The following is a 21098-nucleotide window of genomic DNA, read 5'->3' as shown; positions in this document are numbered from 1 at the left end:
GAGCAGAATGTTCGAAGATTCGGGACAGATGAAATAAAGCACCTCTTCATGATGTGTGTAGTTAAATCATGGAACTCATTCCTGCGGGAGGCAGTGATGGCCACCAAATTCATGGAGAGGGCTATTGAAGGCTACTAGCCATGTGGCTATGCTCTGTCTCCACAGTTAGAGGAAGCAATGCTAGGAAACAGCTTTCACCTTTGTCCCTAGCCCGCTGGAGATCATCAACCAGCACGACCAAGGCAGTTTCAGTCCCATGATGAGGCCTGAATTGGGATCCAAATAGTCCGCAACCTCCAGGCGTGCCTGGAGTTGTTCAGCAACCACCCGCTCAATCACCTTGCCCAAGAATGGAACATTTGGGACTGGGCGATAGTTGGCCACACTGGCTGGGTCTAAAGATTTTTTTATGAAGCGGTTTAATGACCACCTCTTTCAGCAGGTCTGGGAACGCTCCCTCACAGAGGAAAACATTCACCACCCCGCAGAGCCCATCGGCCAGCCCTTTCCGGCTTGCTTTTATTAGCCACGATGGAGAGACAGGTGGTTGGTTTCATGCGTCCAAGCAGCCTGTCCACATCCTCAGAGGTAACGGATTAAGATTGATTCCATGCAACTTGACCAGACAGGGCTCTAGCACTCTCCTGCCCCAGCCCTGCTCCCACGGTGGAGTCTACTTCCTTCCAAATCTCAGCGACTTTATCTGCAAAAAACGTTGCAAAATCGTTGCAGGAGATCTTGGGGTCTTTACAAGGCCCCGATGGTAAAAAGTGGTTCCACTAAATTGCGCACTACCTGAAAGAGTCTCCTGCTACTATTTTCTGCAGATGCAATAGAGGTGGTGAAGAAAGTCTTCTTCGCCATTGCTATCACCACTTGGTAAGCTCAACCTTGAGCTCTAACCCATGTCCGGTCTGATTCAGAATCAGTTTTCTGCCACCGGCGCTCAAGCCATCTCGGCGATTGTTTCCTCGCCCTCAGCTCCAGAGGAAACCATGGGGCTGTCCGGGCTCCATGCAATCGGAGAGGGTGCTTTGAAGCCAGACAGCTGATAGCCCTGGTTAACTCTGCATTCCAGCGGGCCACCAGGGAATCAGCTGAAAGGCCATCAACATGGGATAAAGCATCCCCTACCACTCTCTGGAAACCATTTGGATCCATTAAGTGGCAGGGATGGACCACCCAAATTGGTCCCACCTCCCTGCATAGGGGAAGGGAGAAGTCCAGTTGCACCAGGAAGTGATCTGACCATGGCACTTCTTTTGTTTCACTTTTACTTAGTGTCAGATCACTATGAGTTGGGCCAAACTTATTCAGGGACAGCCCCATGGAGGCCATGCTTTCCACGAAGTCCCAAGCGGCCCCTTGTAAGGTCGTGTCGGCATGGATGTTAAAATCCCCTAGGACAACCAAACTAGGTGTCTTCAGGAGAACATCCACCATGACCTGAAGCAGCTCGGGCAGGGAATCCTTGGTGCAGCAGGGAGGTTGGTACACCAAAAGGAATCCTGTACTGCTCCTATTGCCCAACTTCCAGAACGTGCACTCAGAGAACTGGGTCTTCCCAGTAGGACGCCTGATGCAAGCTAGTGATTTCCTAAAAATCACTGCAACCCCCCTCCCTGCCCACATGACCTGGGTTGCTGTCTGTAAAAGAAACCTGGTGGACAAGCAGCAGTTAGGACAGCACCATCTGCTTCATCCAACCAAGTCTCTGTTACACATGCCACGTCAAGTCCTCCATCCACGATCAAGTCATGGATGGCAGTGGTCTTATGAATCATTGACCTAGCATTGCACAGCAACACCTTCAGGTCATGTGCGTTTCCCTTGTTGATTCCAGTATCCATCCGGTCAAGACCAGACCTGGAGGCAGGGATAGTCTTCAAACAATGACTAAGCCTGCCTCCTCGGTAATGGCATGGTCTGGTCTTAGCGTAATTCCTCCTCCTGCCCATGATCACTGAGATCGGATGTCCCAGTGCATCCCCCCCACCTGTGGAACTTGCCCCAGCCATTCTATTGGCTGGGGCCCACTCCGAGGCAGCCCTGATCCCGCCCCTTAAAAACAAAACGCAAACTATACAACAACCGATAAAACAATAAAAAAGCAGTTATACTAAAACTAATCCCCAACCAGATATCCATCTCACCCATCCCAACAGAGCAAAAAGGGGGGGAAATAAGAAAAATCTTAAAGTGCCACTGACTGCTTAAGGACATTTAAAAACACATAAAATCCCATATAAACAGTCCCGTGAGACTTCATTTGATTGCTTTTGGTATTTTTGCCATTCAGCATAAACAGCAACTCAAAATTGTGCAATGAAAGTCTAGTAAGATACTCTGCAGGGGTACGGAAACAGATGTTGCTGACCAGGCAAATCATTACTGTTAGAATAAGGGAACTATTTCTTGATTTTTAGGAGTCACGTTTGTCCACTAGAAATTTGCAGAACCAACTTTTCTACCCACAGGAAAGGGCTGTTTGTTTCTGGTTTCCACAACGTGCCTGTTCCGAATAATCCAGCTTTCACCATCATATCTTAAAGGCAAGCACCTTTGTAAATTGGTGAGTTAATCTAAGTAATGCAGGGAGGGGGGGGGGGTTGCATTTGTGTGAATTTTGTGCCTGACTTTGTACGTTTCCTCCTTTCTTCCCCACCATTTCTTCTCTTTGTGTTTTGTCGTTTTCAATTGTAAGCTTCAGGATTGTGATTGTGTTATTTTTACTCACCTGTAAGCCATCTTGGGACCCTCTGTAGCTTGAAGAGGTGATGGTATAAATCTTCTGAATCAATCAGTACATCCTTTGTGTCCCCACCGAAACATATTCATGACTCTTGGCTAGTTCATAATAATGAGTGACTAAGATAACAAATTGCATTGAACCAGCATGTTGAATCTTTGCAGCTAAGACTGCAACCTCCAGAGCAGTTTCTCCTACTCATTTTTGGAACTGTAAGTACAATTCACTACATTTCTGCATCAGCTTGTGATTTTTTTCAAACACGTTCTCATTAAAATTCTCAAACACCTCCATCCTTCTTTCTTTTACACATTCTGCATGCATGACCTAACTTCCTGACATTAGCAAGCAATTTTAGCTTAATATTATGCATTTTGTATATTATTGTCACAAATATATGAGTTTCCACACACAGAGTCTCCTAACATGGGACGCAGGTGGCGCTGTGGGTTAAACCACAGAGCCTAGGACTTGCCTATCAGAAGGTCGCGGTTCGAATCCCCGCGACAGGGTGAGCTCCCGTTGCTCGGTCCCTGCTCCTGCCAACCTAGCAGTTCGAAAGCACCTCAAAGTGCAAGTAGATAAATAGGTACCGCTCCAGCGGGAAGGTAAACGGTGTGTCCGTGCGCTGCTCTGGTTTCACCAGAAGTGGCTTGGTCATGCTGGCCACATGACCCGGAAGCTGTATGCCGGCTCCCTCGGCCAGTAAAGTGAGATGAGCACCGCAACCCCAGAGTCGGTCCCGACTGGACCTAATGGTCGGGGGTCCCTTTACGTTTACCTTTAGTCTGCTAACACATGCCTTTTGCCCACGTTTTTTGATTGGAGAACTGCATTCCAAACTTTGGAAAAGTGTGAATTTTGAAGGAGACCTGCATTTCAGTTCATGCATTATTTTAGGAAGTCTGAATCACAATGGTTTGCAAACTCAACCAATTTCCTCCCCCATCCCTTTTGCGAGTGGTGGGTGGAAAACCTCAGCACCTTGTGTTTTTCATCAGTTTGGAGATCTGGAATATATAATATTACAGTTTGGAACATCAAAATATCAAAAATATAGAAAATAGCCAAAATATCACTGACAAACACAACCAGGTTTAAATCTCATCAATTTTGCAGAAGATCTAGATGGGGGAAATGTATTGATATGAATGTCTGCTAGCTAGAGTCAACTGGAATTGTTTGTGGCTCTTATTGTTGGAAGGAAAGCCCTAGACTTTCGTCCTGAAATGCAGATATTTGTTAACTGAACAGAGAAGGACAGAAAGGAAGACCTATTTTTAAGGTACTTTTGCATGAACTTTTGAAAGGAGGGGCAGGAAAAGGAAATTAACACTGTGGTACAGTCTACTGAGCAGCCATCTGCCACACTGGAGAGGGGCACATTTTAGCCTGCCCTGCAATCAAGACTCCAATTGATCAGTCAAGCAAGCAATCAGTTTGGCAGATGTTCTGCTGGTATTGTTTTCTATAACTAATAGGGTGAGTGCTTCAAAGTACCGTGGTTTTATTTGAATTGACTTCCTTCATTTCATTCAGTCCTTTATCGTGCGTTGGGGGTGAAAGAATCTGTCGGTTTTGGTTTCTCAGTTATTCAGTCCTAGATGCAGTTCTTCTTTGTGATTAAAAACAAAACCAATCCTCGTGAAAATTCTTCAGAATTTTAGTGCGAATTCCTCCTAACAAACCATTTTTTTTTTACAATCAGTTTTGAATAACGTACACATTTTTGCAAGCATTTCTCCCATTTTGTAACTAGTTCAACAAACATGTTTGTTTTTATAGGCACTTTCTCCTAATTTATGCATTTTTATTAGCATTGTTTGGCAGGACAACTGGATCAAATGTGTGGATTTTGAAGGCTGCAAGATTTTCGGTTCTCGTAATGTTTTGGAAAGTGCGAATTTGATAATTTCTGCTTTAAATGGAAACCAAATAAAATTTATCCTCCATCCCTAATTGCGATGAAGCCCAATTTGGGATGCCTAGTGGTATTACATATGGCTGCGTGTGGATGTAACGTGTCCTATCTATCTCATGGGATAGTTGCAAAAATAAAAGGAACAAGAATGGTGGAGCATAATGCTAACCAAGAGGATGGGAACTCTGTCAACCTCCTAAATTAGCTTTGAGTGTGGGAATCAATATCTTTTTGAGCTAAATCTGGTTAGTGTTAGAATGATGCCTTTCTCAGTTGTGATTCCAATGAAATAAGCTAAATAAGCTCAGGAAAGCAATGAAATCTTAACAAGCAGCCCTGTTTGGGAAAGTTTTTAATGCTCGATGTTTTACTATGTCTTTATATATGCTGTAAGACGCTCAGAGTGGCTGGGGAAACCCAGCCAGATGGGCGGGGTATAAATAATAAAATTATTATTAAAAATTATTAGTAGTGATTTTGACAAGTCCTTGAGCCCTAGTCTGCTGGGGCTGCAATGACGTTTGGCCAGAGATGGGGAAACTGCAGCTCTCCAAATGTTGCTGGCCTCACATTTCCCCTGGCATTTGGCCACGTTGGCTGGGGCAGGTGGAAGTTGGCATTCAGTAACATCTGGAGAGCTAACCAGCCACTCCAGTTTTGGATATTTCCTCCCACTTTTGTTATGATGAGGCTTTGTCGATGCAATTCCCAGCATTGTATTTTTGCTGTGCCTTCATGACTTCCTTAGTGAAATGCAGAAGGAACACCGCAACATAAATCAATGATAAATCTGTGGCTGCAAACCTCAGTGTGACAGCAGAAAACCCCTGGGAATTTCTTCGTCTTTGCTAGAACTCCACATCTCTAATTCTAGACTGAGCGAAGCTTTTTTGGTTCAGCTGCAATGGCAGGCAGCGATAATATAGTAACATTGGGGAAGCATCAGGGAACAGCTGATAAAAGACACTGATGTGTTGACAGTCCACCACGAATGCACTATTGTGCCAATGACATGTTGCAGAATTAATCCACAAAACCACTGGTCTGAAGCTGCCCAAATCTACGAGGGCGACTTTGTCTGGCTTGGTGGGCTGGATCTGACTTGCCGAACACAGTCTACACATTCCTGTCCTACACCCAGACTTGGACCAAAGTCTCCCCTTCCCTGCCATTCCACGGAAACTGCTGGATGTACATGAAGGACTTGAAGCCAGCCTGTTTTTAGAACTCCTGCTCCTCCTATAGACACCCAACTTTTTATCATTTCTTACAGTTGGCGGCCCAGAAAACAGAATCAGCAGCATTGAGCATTTCCCGAACAGCTGCTCTTAAGATTTGCACAGCTCACGACCGTGATTTGGAATTGCAAGGGAAATAAACTGACTGTAATAGTCAGGAGAGGTTTGGGTAATCAAAGTCCTTGAATTCTCACCTCCTGTGCTGGATTTTACCAATCGCAGGGTAAGTGATACTAACGTTTTACTTAGAAGCTACATGCCTTGGCTATCACAAAAGCCAGATACCACGATACAGAACTCTGAATGAAGGAAACAGGTCCTAATTCTATAGACACTTTTCTAGGAGAAAGCCTAGCATTGAATTCGATGGGACTTATGGACACATATTGGTTTACCCAGTTATATGGTAAAGCGTGTTCTCCCTCATGGAGAGCGCATGTTGCAGTGGGGTCCACCAGGCCACCCCTCTGTTGTCAGGCAGGATTACCAAGGAAGCCTGCGGCAACGATTGGATGGTTGGGTTGCTGGGGTAAATTCTATATTGCAATTTGGTGTGAAGGATCGGATGTTTGAAATCCTGTGAACGCAGCTGGGAGCTTTCTCTTTCGCTGCATGCAACGGATCACCCGCCCACCCGCCCTAAGTTTATGGGTTTTGCGTTGACCTTGCTATGCCTGTCATGGGGTCGCCTGCTTTTGGGGCAGGGGCCTGGTAGGAATTTTGTCCATCTGGCTGATTGGCTGGGCTATTTGGTTTTTGCCTACTGCGTCGCAAATCGTCACAACTTGTAAGGTTGCGGTTAGGCATTGGTTATCAATTGGATGGAGGAGGGGTTAGGGTTGGCTGGGCCTGCCCCTCCAAGGTTTCTGCGGAAAGGGAATTCCGTTAAAGGAATCCAGGGGCTTGCCATCTTTTCGTCCGAATCGCTGGAATGGGGCTAGGGCCGGCAAGCCCTGGGGAGCATGCGGGAAGGGGGGGAGGGTCTGTGCCTCAGCTCCATTTCTCCCCAATATTGTTTTCCCTTACTGGCTTCTGCTGGAATCCAGAAGTCAGTTCTGTCCCTGGGCAAGGACAGATAGTTGTAACCAATGCCTAAGCAACCACTCACATGTATGTATTTAAATAAAGTTGTGGCCAAAATTATGCCAAAAACCTTAAACAAAATTTATGTGTGTGTTGTGAGGGGTGGCTTGGGGAACCTCGACACGCAACCAGTTACAGTGGTACTTCAGGTTACATACGCTTCAGGTTACATACACTTCAGGTTACAGACTCCGCTAACCCAGAAATAGTACCTCTGGTTAAGAACTTTACCTCAGGATGAGAACAGAAATTGTGTTCCGGCGGTGCGGCAGCAGCAGGAGGCCCCATTAGCTAAAGTGGTGCTTCAGGTTAAGAACAGTTTCAGGTTAAGAACGGACCTCCGGAACGAATTAAGTACTTAACCCGAGGTACCACTGTACTGACCAAGGGCTAAGCCCCCCCCTTCCAATTTCCAATGGTATATCTCCCATGTATTATTCCATATGGCAGAAATGAAGCTCAGTTGTTTGCTTTGGAGGCAAAAGGTCCCTGTTTCAATCCCTGAGGACCTCAAATAGACTCCTGTCTGAATCTTTTGTGAGTTCCTGCAGCCTCCTTAGGAGCTTTGTGGACTCTCCTTCCTTGGAGGTTTTTATCCTGTCCTGGATTCTTTAGCTGAGTTTCCTGCATTGCAGGGGATTGGACTAGATGACCGTTGAGGTCCCTTCCAACTCTGCAATTCTATGATTCCTGCTGCTGGTTATTGTAGATAATACCAGTGTTCTAATTCAGTATAAGAAAGTTTCCTGGATATCAGTGAATTGATTCTAGGGGATTTGCTGCTCAGACAGCCATTTAGAAAGTTTTATGCCAGTATCTTCACATGAGTTTATTCCCCATCTTTTGTCACTGATTTAATATTTATCATTTATATTTAGTCTGCTGGACGATACACTAATCCACAGCAATAGACCACACATTTAGCATTATCACGGACTAAAATGCATGGTTTCATTCTTAACATCATTGCATTCCCCATTTTCTGTCACTGCTTTAATCTTGTTTATATTTGGCTATATACTGATCCTCATCAGCAGACTAAATATTCAATATTATCATTGATTACAAATACATTATTTTGCTGTTTTATTTAATTGTTGTTTCTTATATCATCTACGTAGATTCTTCATATTCTGTGACAAGCAAGATGGACAATTTTTCCATGATGCCAGATGATGAAACAACTTTTGACTATGGTCCGGATACAGCCCCAGTTCACAGCGAGAAGGGGAAAACATTTGCGTCTAATTTTGTGCCACCGCTTTACTCTCTGGTGTTCATATTTGGCCTGCTGGGCAACACACTGGTGGTGCTGATCCTCATCAGATATAAGAAGCTCAAGAACATGACCGATATCTACCTGCTCAATTTAGCCATCTCGGACTTGCTTTTTATCTTCTCGCTCCCATTTTGGGCTCATTATGCAGCCCGCGAGTGGGTATTTGGAGACGCAATGTGCAAAATTCTCTCTGGGGTCTATTGTGTAGGCTTCTACAGCGGAAGTTTTTTTATCATCCTTTTGACTATCGATAGATACCTGGCCATCGTCCATGCAGTGTTCGCATTAAAAGCCCGGACGATCACCTATGGCACCGTCACAAGCGTCGTCACTTGGGTTGTGGCCTTATTCGCCTCTGTGCCAGAATTTATATTTCACCATGTTCAAAAGGAATCAGGGAGCTACAAATGTACCATTCATTATCCCTCAGAAAATGAAAAAGAATGGAAGCAATTTCTAACTTTAATGACGTTCATTTTGGGCCTAGCCATTCCTGCAGTCATTATTGTCTTCTGTTACATGCAGATTATAAAGATTTTGATTAAGGGTAGAAATGAGAGAAAGCAGAAGGCTGTCAAGCTTATTTCTGTCATCATGATTGTTTACTTCCTTTTATGGATGCCATACAACATCACTCTTTTGTTGCAGACCTATCAAGATTCAATTTTCTCATGTGGCTTAAAAAATGATTGTGAGGGAAAGTTATCTGTAGCCATTGCTGTGACAGAAGCAATTGCTATGATCCACTGTTGCATCAACCCTGTGATCTATGCCTTTGTGGGGGAAAAATTTAGGAAATATCTCTCTATTTTTTCCCAGAGGTGTATGTTAGCTCTTCTCTGTACAGGTGGCGGTCACCCTCATTTAGACCGGTCTACTTCGTCCTATACCAGTTCAACAGAACATGACATTTCTGTTGGTTTGTGAAGTGATTTCCAGTTTTATTTGCAAATAGTTTAGTTGGTATGTCTGGGAGAAGAATGCCAGACTGCTAAGGGGGAGAGAGAAATGATAGCCTATGATCTTTAGAAGGACACCATTTCATTGCCCCTTCCCAGTCAGAAATCTCATGGGGGAAGGAAGCAGGCAGATCTGGTGAGACACATTCTGGTGAACTAACCCGTTATAATAGGTGTTGCATAGCCACTCACACAAATGACTGAAAAGATTGTGCATGTATAAATAGAAACCAGTTGTGTTTGGAAAGTGAAGACAATTCATATAGGACTTCTCTCAATATGAGATACAGAATCTGATCCAAGGACCATGAAGCACAGGATGTTAATTAAATACCTCCATCAACATTTGGTCTTCCTTGGTAGGTTCATATGAGCATTTGAAACTGTCTTAGGTGGTCCATTAACCCATTACTTTCTACTTAGATAGGCAGCAGTTGATCCAGGGCTTCAGGTTGTGTTTTTCTGCTACCATAGGATCATTTAACTGAAGTGAAGCTGGAACTTCCTCCATGTTAAGCACCACCAAATTCAATGGAACCTACTCCCAGTGAACTCTGTATACAACTGCAGTCATGCTGATCCTAATAAATTTTGTATTATGCCACCTTTGGGAGAGTGTATATTATTTTATAATAGATCAACACTGTTGCTTGCCTGTTTGGAATCCTCCTTGGGAGTGGGATTACGGGGAACGTCATGATGAGATCCTGTACTTCCTACACCACCATCTGTCACTACTCATACACCTAAACTTTTGGCTCCTTTGGAGAACAGATCTTAAGCCATTAAGGTACATCAAACCATTATTTACTTCTTCTTGTCTGACAAAGGGTAGGAGAAGGTCAGTACCCTGCACAAAATGTAAACAGAGAATCCTTTGCATTGGTCCAGGAACAAGCTCCAATCCTACTTGCTAGATGTATGCCTTCTGCGTGCTGCTCAAGTAGTGGATGGAGGGGAATATTCTTCCACCAGTTCTACTGAAGGAATGGGTTTCTGTGCAGTCAGTCTGAAACGGGACCCAAAATCCACATTTTTCCTTCTCCAAGGGAGCATTTCTAAAATGCATTAACTTGAGCTCTTGAGTCAATGTATAAACAGAAAGCCAGCTGTATAAACAAGTACTCAAAGCCCTCTCCTTTATCAGTCCGTGACGGCAATGGATGGCCTTGCCAGTTCCGAGTAGAGCAGGGATGGCATGTCTGGGTCTTATCTTACATCCTGACCACAAAGACGCACAGACTTTGTCAGGTCTGACAAGAGACCTGGGAATGGCGCCAGGAGTGCTCTTAGAGTTGGTGACCTCCTGCCCCAAGATAAGAGTATAGGAACTGGAACAACCTTTTATGGTCAAGAGTGCCAGAACAGGAACAACTGTTTATGGTCATGGATGTCAACTTACGTGTATAAGCTGACGTGGTTGGATTCCTGGGGAAGGGGGGAGAGGGTGCCTGAAGGATATATATACTGCATGGAATCTCTCATTTCTTTGGACTTGCTGTGAACTGACCACGCAAGTGCCTTCTGCTATCCGGAGAGCAGAATAAACTCTTTCTCTGAACCAAACCTCGGTGTCATTTGACTTCCTTCCTCCCTCCCGTCCGGGAGCAACGCAGACCCCACCAGTCGGTAAAGTCTAATAAGGCTACACTACAGCCTCTATTTGATGGCATGTTCCCAACTGCTCTCTGTCCTGGGTTCGGAATAGAGATGAAGAGTTTCTAGCACATTGTCTTTTTCTGAAAATGCACCATTTGAGTCCTTTCCACATGTGACGATTGAGGATTGAGACCTGTTCCACTTTTCTCTGCTTTCACATAGGCAGATACAGTACCTACTCATAGACCATGTAGTTCAGCATCCTGTTCTCCTAGAATCATAGAATTGGCAGGGACCCTGAGGATCATCTAGACCAACCCACTGCAATGCAGCAATATCCCCCTTATGGGGATTGAACCTGAGACCTTGGCCTTATCAGCACCATGCCTTACCCAACTGAGCTATCCAGCAAATTATGCAGTCGAGTTTCCTGCATTTGGAAAAATCACAGGAGTCAGCACACCAGGAATGCGATGGATGAGCCTTACCCTGGAAGAACCACCTTCACGTGCAAACTGTCTGCATGAAATGTTTAGTTTCCTTGTTTAAAACATTTCCATAGCATCCTTCAATTTAATAGTTTTTAAATATTTAATTTAGATCCTGCCCCTAGTCATGAGGTAAAGGTAAAGGTAAAGGTAACCCTGTCCGTACGGGCCAGTCGTGTCCGACTCTAGGGTTGTGTGCCCATCTCACTTAAGAGGCCAGGGGCCAGCGCTGTCCGAAGACACTTCCGGGTCACGTGGTCAGCGTGATGAAGCTGCTCTGGCGAGCCAGCGCAGCACACGGAAACGCCGTTTACCTTCCCGCTATAAGCGGTACCTATTTATCTACTTGCACTTAAGGGTGCTTTCGAACTGCTAGGGCATGCCCCTAGTCATGAAGGAACACATAAATCCAAGAACCATGCAAGCGGGATGAAAGCCAGTTGTATGGATCCTGTGTGGTATTATTACCATATGTTTCGCTCTATAGGACGCACCCGACTATAGGACGCACCTTGTTTTAGAGGGGGAGAACAAGGAAAAAAAATTCTCCCCCTCTCTGCGCAGCGCCCCTTCAGCGAAATGGCAGGAGAAACGGAGCCCCTTCCATTTCTCCTCCTGCTTAGCTGAAGGGGCGCTGCGCCTTAGCTGAAGGGGCACCTACCCTTCAGTGAAAGGAACCCGAAGCCTCCGGAGCACAGCGGGAGCTCCCGCTGCACTCCGGAGGCTTCAGGCGGCTACAGTGGTACCTCGCAAGACGAATGCCTCGCAAGACAAAAAACTCGCTAGACGAAAGGTTTTTCCGTTTTCGATTTGCCTCGCAAGACGAATTTCCCTATGGGCTTGCTTCGCAAGACGAAAACGTCTCGCGACTTTGTTTCCTTTGTCTAAAAACAAAGACATGTTTTGTTTATAAAGTTAATTTATTTTCCCTTCAATTTTTGAACTGCTCTTTACAGTATGTGTGACTTTAAAGAGCAGTTAATAAACTGTTGTTGTACCAAATTTGGCTTTGTTTGGTCTTTTTTTGACCATAGGAACGCATTAATTGATTTTCAATGCATTCCTATGGGATTTCGTGATTCGCAAGACGAAAAATTCGCTAGACGACAAAACTTGCGGAACGAATTAATTTCGTCTTGCGGGGCACCACTGTATCTTTGAAGCCTGGAGAACGTGAGGGGTTGGTGCGCACTGACCTCTCTCGCTCTCCAGGCTTCAGCTGAAGGCATCCTGAAGCCTCCGGAGCGCGGTGGGAGGTCCCGCTGTGCTCCAGAGGCTTCAGGAGGCTATCTGGAGAGCGAGAGGGGTCGGTGTGCACTGACCCCTCTCGCTCTCCAGATAGCCTCGGGTTCCTTTCGCTTGTGGGGCTGGCAGTGGGAAAAGCCGAGCTTACCTCACCGCCAGCCCCGGGGAGAAGCGGGAAGGCTGCGCGAAGGCTGCGTGCAGCCTTTCTGCTGCTCCCCGCAGCTTGTGGGGCTGGCAGTGGGAGAAGCCAAGCTTCCCTCACCGCCAGCCCTGAGAAAGCCACCGCCAGCCCCAAAGAGCAGGTTGGGGAGCAGCGGAAAGGCTGTGCGCAGACTTCCTGCTGCTCCCAGAGCTTGTCGGAGCTGGCAAGGGAAGCCCGGGTCCCCCCCAGCCCCAGGGACCACACATTTGCTCCATAAGACGCACAGACATTCCCCCTTAGATTTTAAGAGGGAAAAAGTGTGTCTTATGGAGCGAAAAATACGGTACTCAGGTTTTGATATTTGGGAGCTTTCACCCGTGACATGGGATCCCCTGCTGCTTAGAGAGGCATAGATGAATTGGGCCCAAGTCATCACCTCATACGTGGTAACTACAGAGCCAGCCCAAGACATTTTGCCACCTGAGGCAAACCACGAAATGGCGCAGACACCCTGCCAGGGAAGAAGGAACAAGGGGAATTAAAGATCTATATTGGGGACAATGGTGCTAGGAGACCACCAGTGCCTCCTACTCGCCAAGAGGCTGCTGTAGAGGCGGCAGAGGTAGTCTCTAAGGTGCATTCTGCAGCCGTTGCTACCCTTGTGGCGGCAGCGGTGGGGGTGTGTGCATTTTTTGGGAGGTCAGATCTGCTGCCCCTGTGGATCCCGCCACCCGAGGCAGCCACCCCACCTTGCTTCATAGGTGGGCTGGCCTTGGGTAACTTAGCTTCTCTTCTGAAGATCTCTGCTGCCTAATGGTGATGCTTTTATACAGGACGAGTCTTTTAAAAGAGGCCCCATGGAACATGTGTACTCTGTATCCATGGGGCTTCTTTTAAAGGACTCACCCTGTACATGAGGATCTCCTAGGTTTAGGCTTATTAATTTTTTTAAGACAAGCGACTCACTGAAAGACTCTGTCGTAAGAATCATCCTCAATCTGGGCGACCCAGAGATGTTGCTCTACTGCTGAAGTTTGGGGCCTCTGGTTTAGTGAGCACTTGTCGCATATTAAGCTTCTACTTATGAAAGAGGGATTTATATCTAGATGTTAGGATAGAGGTGATAAAGAAAACAGGAAAACAGGAAGACACAATGAGAGATAAAGGAGGTGCTGTGGGATTGGTGGAAGTCAATGTCTTGTTGTTGTTTAGTGTTTATAATAATGGGGTCACGAAGAGTCGGACACGACTAAACAGCAACAATATTAACTTGTAAGATATGGATTGTTGTTGTTGTTGCTTTCTTTAGATTTTGAATGTTGATTTTTGTGTGTTGTGTATTGTTATTTTTAGATATCTTACGTGTTGTTGTTGTGTGGAAAATACTAAAAAAAAGCTTATACTTCATAGATTACTGAGACTCTTATATGAAGACACTGGGCCAGACAACACTGGGAGTGGTTCTGTGTTGTTGTTTTTTAAGTGGGTTAAATGAACAACCACATGTTCATGTTCACTTCTGGTTCAGAAGTGATATCCTTATCAGAATCCGCTGAGTGAGAAACCTTTTAACAGAACCCCTTAAAGTGAGCACTTGTCAGACAACCTTCCAAGACAGGCAGTTTTGAAGACCACCTCAGAAATACTTTGTGAACAGTCCTGTGAGTTGATGGGAATGGATTTTTGGTAATTATTTGATTTGGCAACATGAACTGTAACTCAAAATTGTGCAACGAAAGTCTAGCAAGATACTGTACTTCAGTTTTCAAAACCATCTGTAGTAGTACAGAAATAGCTTTTGCTGACCAAATGATTCCTGTTAGAAGGGAACTAGTCTTGATTTTGAGCAGCAATGTTTGGTGGCTAGAAATTTGCAGAACAATTCCTTCTTCACAGAGAAAAGGGCTATTTCTTACTTTCTGCTTTTTACAATGTTCCTGTTCCAAAGAATCTAGCTGTCACCACCATCTTTTAAAAGCAAGCAACTTTGTAGATTGGTAAGTTAATTTAAGGGGGGGAGCACTTGCCTTTATGTGAATAAACAGTGAAAAAGTCAACATAGATAGGAATTCTGCATGAATTTCTAAGCCTGTAAATTGACCAAGATGTAAAATATGTGAATATTGATGATTAATGAACCAGTTAACACTTTACTGTTATGTTCATTTTGTTGAGGACATTGGAATTCCATAGTCAGTTTTTGTAATCAAAGTCCTTTAATTTTCACTTCCATTGCTGGATTTTACCAATGGTGCTAACATTTTAAACTAATATACATGCCTTGGCTGCTTTTAATTGACACAAAAAATTGGGTCAATTAAAAGCCTGCTTTTAATTGACCCAAATATCACTTTCCAGTACTCTTGAATGTGCAGATGAAACTAAAGCTCCAATCCTATAGCCAGTTATCCATGAGTAAGCCCCACTGAATTCAATGTATATGTACAGGATTGCCCAGTGAATGTACAACTTACCCCAGTTGGAGCTGATCCATTTACACAATTTCAGTGATGTGAAAGCAGAGTTTTGAAATTAGTATCAGCCTAGATCTTAAAACACTATCCGGAGGAAATGAATATGCAGGCGGAGTATTTTGAAAGTCGATCAGAGTTTTGTTTGTTTTGTTTTTAAAGTAAAGTAATATTCTGGATAGGTTAGCCAAAGTCTAATGAAAGCAGGACTTCTGCACTTTAATAGTTGTGTAGATGACCCTGAATATTAATTTATTAATTAATAAAATGTATACATCACTTGGTTGCAAAAAAACCCCACACCAAAACCCTCAAAGTGGTTTTGTATTATTAATATGAGGTTTTATAATACAAAAAAGAGTAAAGGACCCCTGGACGGTTAAGTCCAGTCAAAGGCAACTTTAAAAGTTTCTGAAATGTGGTGTCCAATATTTGTGGTTTAGCAGATGTGCCAGCATTGTTTTTTACAGAAAAGCCCTTGATATAGACAATAATGCCAAAACGTGCCGGACATACAGTATCTATAATAAAACATGCCCTTGTTTTTAAATCTTTGAGACATATTTCTCCTTTTTGTTCTGCACTTCTGGATACTTCCTTTTTCATGTTGTTTTCTTGTTTCTGTAGTATCGTTTGTTGCCAAAGGCAACTGACATGCTGTAAAATGGCTGTTTTAACCATGTCTGCTCAGAAGTAAATCCCACTGAATTCAGTGAGGCTTTCTCCCTGGAAAGTAGGGTTAGGATTTCAACCTTAACCTGCTTCCTGTTGTGAATTTTTAACTCATCATTGTTCCTTTCACTGGGTTAGAAGTGATCACTTTGCAATCTGTGTGTTGTGTTACTACTCCGTAAAGTCGTCTATTTTCCCCCAAAGTGGGAAGAACCAGCTGGATTCGACTGCCTATTTTTGACCACCCAAAGTCTTCATTTTCAATTAAATTTTAAATCCCTCCCCTCCTCTCCACATTAAACCATCCCTTTCCGCTGCCTAGCTCAGTTTTTGCAGCCTCTCTGATGTATCTCAACCCTGCCTGGAGACACCAGCGACTGAACCTGAGACCTTCTCCATGCAAAGCCGATGCTGTAACACTGAGTTTTGGCCCTTCCAGAACTTTATACTGAACTGCAATCCTAACCTCATTTATCTGGGAATAAACACGGGTGGCGCTGTGGGTTAAACCACAGAGCCTAGGACTTGCCGATCAGAAGGTCAGCGGTTCGAATCCCCGTGACAGGGTGAGCTCCCGTTGCTCGGTCCCTGCTCCTGCCAACCTAGCAGTTCGAAAGCATGTCAAAGTGCAAGTAGATAAATAGGTACCGCTCTGGCGGGAAGGTAAATGGCGTTTCCATGCACTGCTCTGGTTCGCCAGAAGTGGCTTAGTCATGCTGGCCACATGACCCGGAAGCTGTACGCTGGCTCCCTTGGCCAATAAAGCAAGATGAGCGCTGCAACCCCAGAGTCGGTCACAACTGGACCTAATGGTCAGGGCTCCCTTTACCTTTACCTTAAACCCCACTGAATTCAGTGGGAGCTACTTCTGAGCAGACACTTTGGTTTGTAGCCATAGAAGCCTTCAGTGAGAAGGCTTTGGTGATTTGCTCTTAAGTCACTTCATTCATTTTGTTTTTAAGGTGTCGTAAGACTCTTCTGTTTGTGCAGAAGACTAACTGAGTGATCTGTTTCTTTATGCTAGAAGGGGACCCGAAGGAATGCAGTTGATTTGCAAATATCTGTTGATGACTGAGATTTTGGTGTCTATTGTGTGCTACACAAAAGAGAACATATATTTCTGCATTAACGACCCGGAAGCTGCATTAACATCCCTAAGATGTGTTTGAACATCCCTAACCAATAAAGACATTCAGTGGGAGAAGGTGGTCAGAAATACAATCAGAGCATTATAGGCAAGTATGTTAACATCTGCAGGGTTCTGTCTCGGGTTTGCTGTTGTTCAACATCATTATAAACAACTTGGATGATGGTGTTGAGGGGATTCTTATCAAATCTGCAGATGACACCAAACTGGGAGGGGTAGGCAATGCCGCAGAAGATAGAAGTATATTTCAAGCTGACCTAAGCAGATTGGAGAACTGAGCTAAAACTAAGAAAACAAATATCAATAGGGTCAAATGTATGGTTCTACTCTTAAGCAGGAAGAACCAGCTGCACAAATATAAGATGGGAGACACCTGGTTTGCCAGAAGTACACATGAAAAGGATCTAGGGGTCTTGGCGAACCACAAGCTTAACACGAGTCAACAGTGTGATGCAGCAGCAGCAAAAAAGCTAATGCTATTCTAGGCTGCATCAAAAGAAGTCTAGCGTCCCAATCAAGGGAAGGTGATAGTCACCTTCAAATATCTAAAGCGTTGTCACATGGAGGATAGAACTTGTCTTCTCCTGCTCCAGAGGCTAGGAACCAAACCAATGCATTCAAGTTAAAAGGACAGGACATTTCAACTAAACACCAGAGAGTTTTCTGACAGCATGAGCTCTCAGACTCTGAGAGATAGTGGTCTCTCCTTCTGTGGAAGTTTTCAAGGAGAGGTCGACATGTGTGATCTAGTTGAGATTCCTGCATTGCAGAGGGTTTGACTATATGACTCTATGATTCTATGATCCATTTCCCCCTCCCAGGTTTTTTTTTTTTTTGTGTTTCTTCACTCTTATTCTTTATTCTTAATATTTAGACTGTCCGCCAGTATCTTGATCCTCATAAGCAGACTGAATATTCAACTGGCAATAGGTTTTTTTAAATAAATAAATAAATTATATGTTACAATAAAGTTTCATGCTGATATCTTATATGATGTATGTGAATTCTTTATTCTCAGGGAAGAAGATGGACGATTATATTGATTTGCAAGAAGATTATTATCTAACCACATCTTATTACTATGATACAGACGTAGCCCCAGTCCGCATCGTGGCGGGGGAATCATTTGCGTCTTATGTTGTGCCACCGCTTTACTCTTTGGTGTTCATATTTGGCCTGCTGGGCAACTCACTGGTGGTGCTGATTCTCATTAAATACAAGAAGCTCAAGAACATGACTGATATCTACCTGCTCAATTTAGCCATCTCGGACTTGCTTTTCATCTTCTCGCTCCCATTTTGGGCTTATTACGCAGCCCACCAGTGGGTATTCGGAGACGCAATGTGCAAAATTCTCTCTGGGATCTATTACGTAGGCTTCTACAGCGGAAGTTTTTTTATCATCCTTTTGACAATTGATAGATACCTGGCCATCGTCCACGCAGTGTTCGCATTAAAAGCCCGGACAATCACCTATGGCACCTTCACAAGCGTCGTCACTTGGGTTGTGGCCTTATTCGCCTCTGTGCCAGAATTTGTATTTCACCATGTTCAAACGGAATCTGAGATCCACAAATGTACCATTCATTATCCTTCAAAACATGAAAATGATTGGAAGCAATTTTTAACTTTAATGAGGGTTGTCTTGGGCCTAGCTCTTCCTGCAGTCATCATTGTTTTCTGTTACATGCAGATTATAAAGATTTTGATTAAGGGTAGAAATGAGAGAAAGCAGAAGGCTGTCAAGCTTATTTCTGTCATCATGATTGTTTACTTCCTTTTATGGATGCCATACAACATCACTCTTTTGTTGCAGACCTATCAAGATTCAATTTTCTCTTGTGGCTTAAAAAATGATTGTGAGGGAAAGTTATCTGTAGCCATTGGGGTGACAGAGATCATTGCGATGATCCACTGTTGCATCAACCCTGTCATCTATGCCTTTGTGGGGGAGAAATTTAGGAAATATACCTCTATCTTTTTCCAGAAGTGTACGTTAGTTCCTCTCTGTCCAGGTCGCGATCACCCTAGTTTAGATCGGTCTACTTCCTCCTACATGAGTACAACAGAACATGACATTTCTGTTGGTTTGTAAAGTGATTTCCAGTTGTGTGCTCTTTTTGTTTATGTGCCTCTGTTTAGTTGTTATACCTAAGGAGCAGGGGACTATCATGATGAACTCCTGCACATTAAAATTTATAAGTATACTACTGCCAGACTAGGCATGGTCAAATCTGTCAGTTTTCAATTTCAGCAAGTTTCTGATTTTTCCATTATTATGTTTTGTTCTCTACATTTCCACAGCAGTTTGCGATTTTTTAAAAAAAGTGTCATCATATAAGTTCACCATCATTTCCACTAATATCTTTTCTATGCAATTTCTCCTAACATACACATTTTTGCAAATTGATTTGCTGTAATATAATGCACTTTCATATGCCATTTTCACTAACGTGTGCATTCTAATGGACATTTTATATCCTAGCATATGCATTTTTGTACACATTAATTGGCCGGACAAGTGAACTGCAAAATTTGGAGAAATGCACATTTTCCCAAGGATCTTGGTTCTTGCATTGCATTTGAAAGAACAAATTAAGTAGCCTTGTCCGTAAATGAGAACTGAATCTAATTCCTCCCCAATCTTTACACATAGCACAGATCTGGGGTTTTGTTACATTAGAAGAAATCAAAATTAAAATGCTGGTGAATTTTCTGGAGAACTTAAAATATATGCTGCAGGGAGGACTGTCTCACAAACCCGCAGATCGTCTGTGATCTGTCAGCTTGCATCATGGTGCGAGCGGCAGGGATGCTGGGTCTAACGGCACAGCAAAGCTGGCACTCTCCAGAGCCACTCCTACATGCAAGAGACACCTGTTTCTCATAATTATAAGATTGGGTGTGGGGGGAACCAGGCATGTTCCAGATGGAGGAGAAAAAAGAAGAAAAAACCCTGCTAAATTATACAGGCGTTGGATGTTGAATTTCGGACTTTAAACGGACTCCCATCTTGAAACGTGGATTAAGGAGGTGGATTAACCACTATCTTTCCATACTTGCTATATTACATCATGATTTGGCGAAGCTCAGCCAGAAAGAATTTAATTACTTAAACAAAACACAAGAGGCGAAAATTATAACTGAATGCATGATATACAGCCCTCAAAAACTCCAAGAGAAGTTGGCAAAACAAGATCAGTTATGGCAGTTCAGACTGAAGACGGAAACAAAATGGCGATCATTATTGCGCAGTTACAAAAAAAAGGGATTCTTACGGAAAAGAGCTCCTTTGGACTTAGGGTGCACTGTATTTCGTTCTAAAATATATCTGCTTGTGTGGATTATTTTTATACATTATTGTGGACAGAAAGACAGAGAGCGCTGGATCCCTGCCAGCTCTTCTAAGGCCTGGAAGAGCTGGGGGGGGGTATCCTGTTGTTCTTGGAGGAATTTAAATAATTTTCATATAATATACAGCTGGGAAGCACTTCCCACAGTACAGCAATATATGCAGACATATACGGTCATCAGCTCTTTAAAAGACATCGGGGAGGCATTGTTGATTGGCCATTTATAAACTTTACTTTTGGAATGAAGCCCAGTGTCTTTAATGAGAACTTGACGAACAAAAGAGAGATAAGAGGACTGAATACCAAATAACTGGACAGAGAATAGATGATTAAAAAAATGCCTCTTGTGGATTAACAATATGGAAACTTTGCTACAGAAGATGTGAGCCACAGAAACAATAGCTGATTAGACTGAGAATAAAAATGGATAATATTAGTTTTGAATTTGAAAAATACTGAAAATGCAGAGACATGAATGAGGATGATTATCTCTAGACATCTGGAACATGGGAAGTCCCGATAAAATTTTGATAATTGGAATAAATAATTGGTGTATTGTTGTTATTGTAATTTGGATTGATTTGCTTTAATTTGTCATTAATTGGAAGGTTATTATTGAAAATGAATAATTAATATATATATATATATTTATGCTGCGAACTGATGTAGAAATGTGGACAGATGAGAAATGAGAAAATAGGGAAAATTTTGCACTTACCTTTTAAAGTGGTATCCTGCAAAGCAGCAGAAGTT

General features: G+C 43.5%; 2 protein-coding genes across 9 annotated transcripts in view; both read left to right on the top strand.

The window, feature by feature from the left end:
• The window catches only part of LOC310689919 (C-C chemokine receptor type 5-like), a 42506-nt gene that overhangs the window by 10900 nt on the left and 10508 nt on the right, over positions 1–21098 (top strand). The window contains exons 3-4 of one of the 5 annotated variants that reach the window (XM_083468476.1): positions 6072–6131; positions 8113–9833. The exons of 1 other annotated variant lie outside the window; for it this stretch is intronic. In XM_083468476.1, coding sequence (XP_083324602.1) covers positions 8139–9197 — 1059 coding nt within the window. In that variant the 5' untranslated portion in view covers positions 6072–6131; positions 8113–8138 and the 3' untranslated portion in view covers positions 9198–9833. Of the gene's footprint in view, positions 1–2404; positions 2573–5990; positions 6132–8112; positions 9834–21098 lie in introns of those variants that run through there. 3 more of the 5 variants (XM_083468478.1, XM_083468475.1, XM_083468477.1) reach the window with 3 other exon arrangements.
• On the top strand, positions 14258–20892 carry LOC310689921 (C-C chemokine receptor type 5-like). 4 transcript variants are annotated; one of them, XM_083468482.1, is made up of 3 exons: positions 14347–14364; positions 14652–14700; positions 18012–20892. In XM_083468482.1, the coding sequence occupies exon 3, from the start codon at positions 18020–18022 to the stop codon at positions 19085–19087; it is 1068 nt and encodes a 355-aa protein (XP_083324608.1). In that variant the 5' UTR covers positions 14347–14364; positions 14652–14700; positions 18012–18019; the 3' UTR covers positions 19088–20892. The 4 variants fall into 4 exon arrangements, with proteins under 4 accessions (XP_083324607.1, XP_083324610.1, XP_083324608.1 ...); XM_083468483.1 differs by lacking the exon at positions 14347–14364 and adding an exon at positions 15802–15904 and having other exon boundaries at positions 14404–14700; positions 18013–20892; XM_083468481.1 differs by lacking the exon at positions 14652–14700 and having other exon boundaries at positions 14258–14389.

Source organism: Podarcis liolepis (genome assembly GCF_965112155.1).
Source record: "Podarcis liolepis genome assembly, chromosome: 12".
NCBI classification, from domain to species: domain Eukaryota; kingdom Metazoa; phylum Chordata; class Lepidosauria; order Squamata; family Lacertidae; genus Podarcis; species Podarcis liolepis.
This window is presented reverse-complemented; position numbering and strand designations above follow the sequence as displayed.

Bases quoted from the DNA above. Each gene is read 5' to 3' on its own strand.
- LOC310689921 (XM_083468481.1), top strand. From the start codon at position 18,020: ATGGACGATTATATTGATTTGCAAGAAGATTATTATCTAACCACATCT.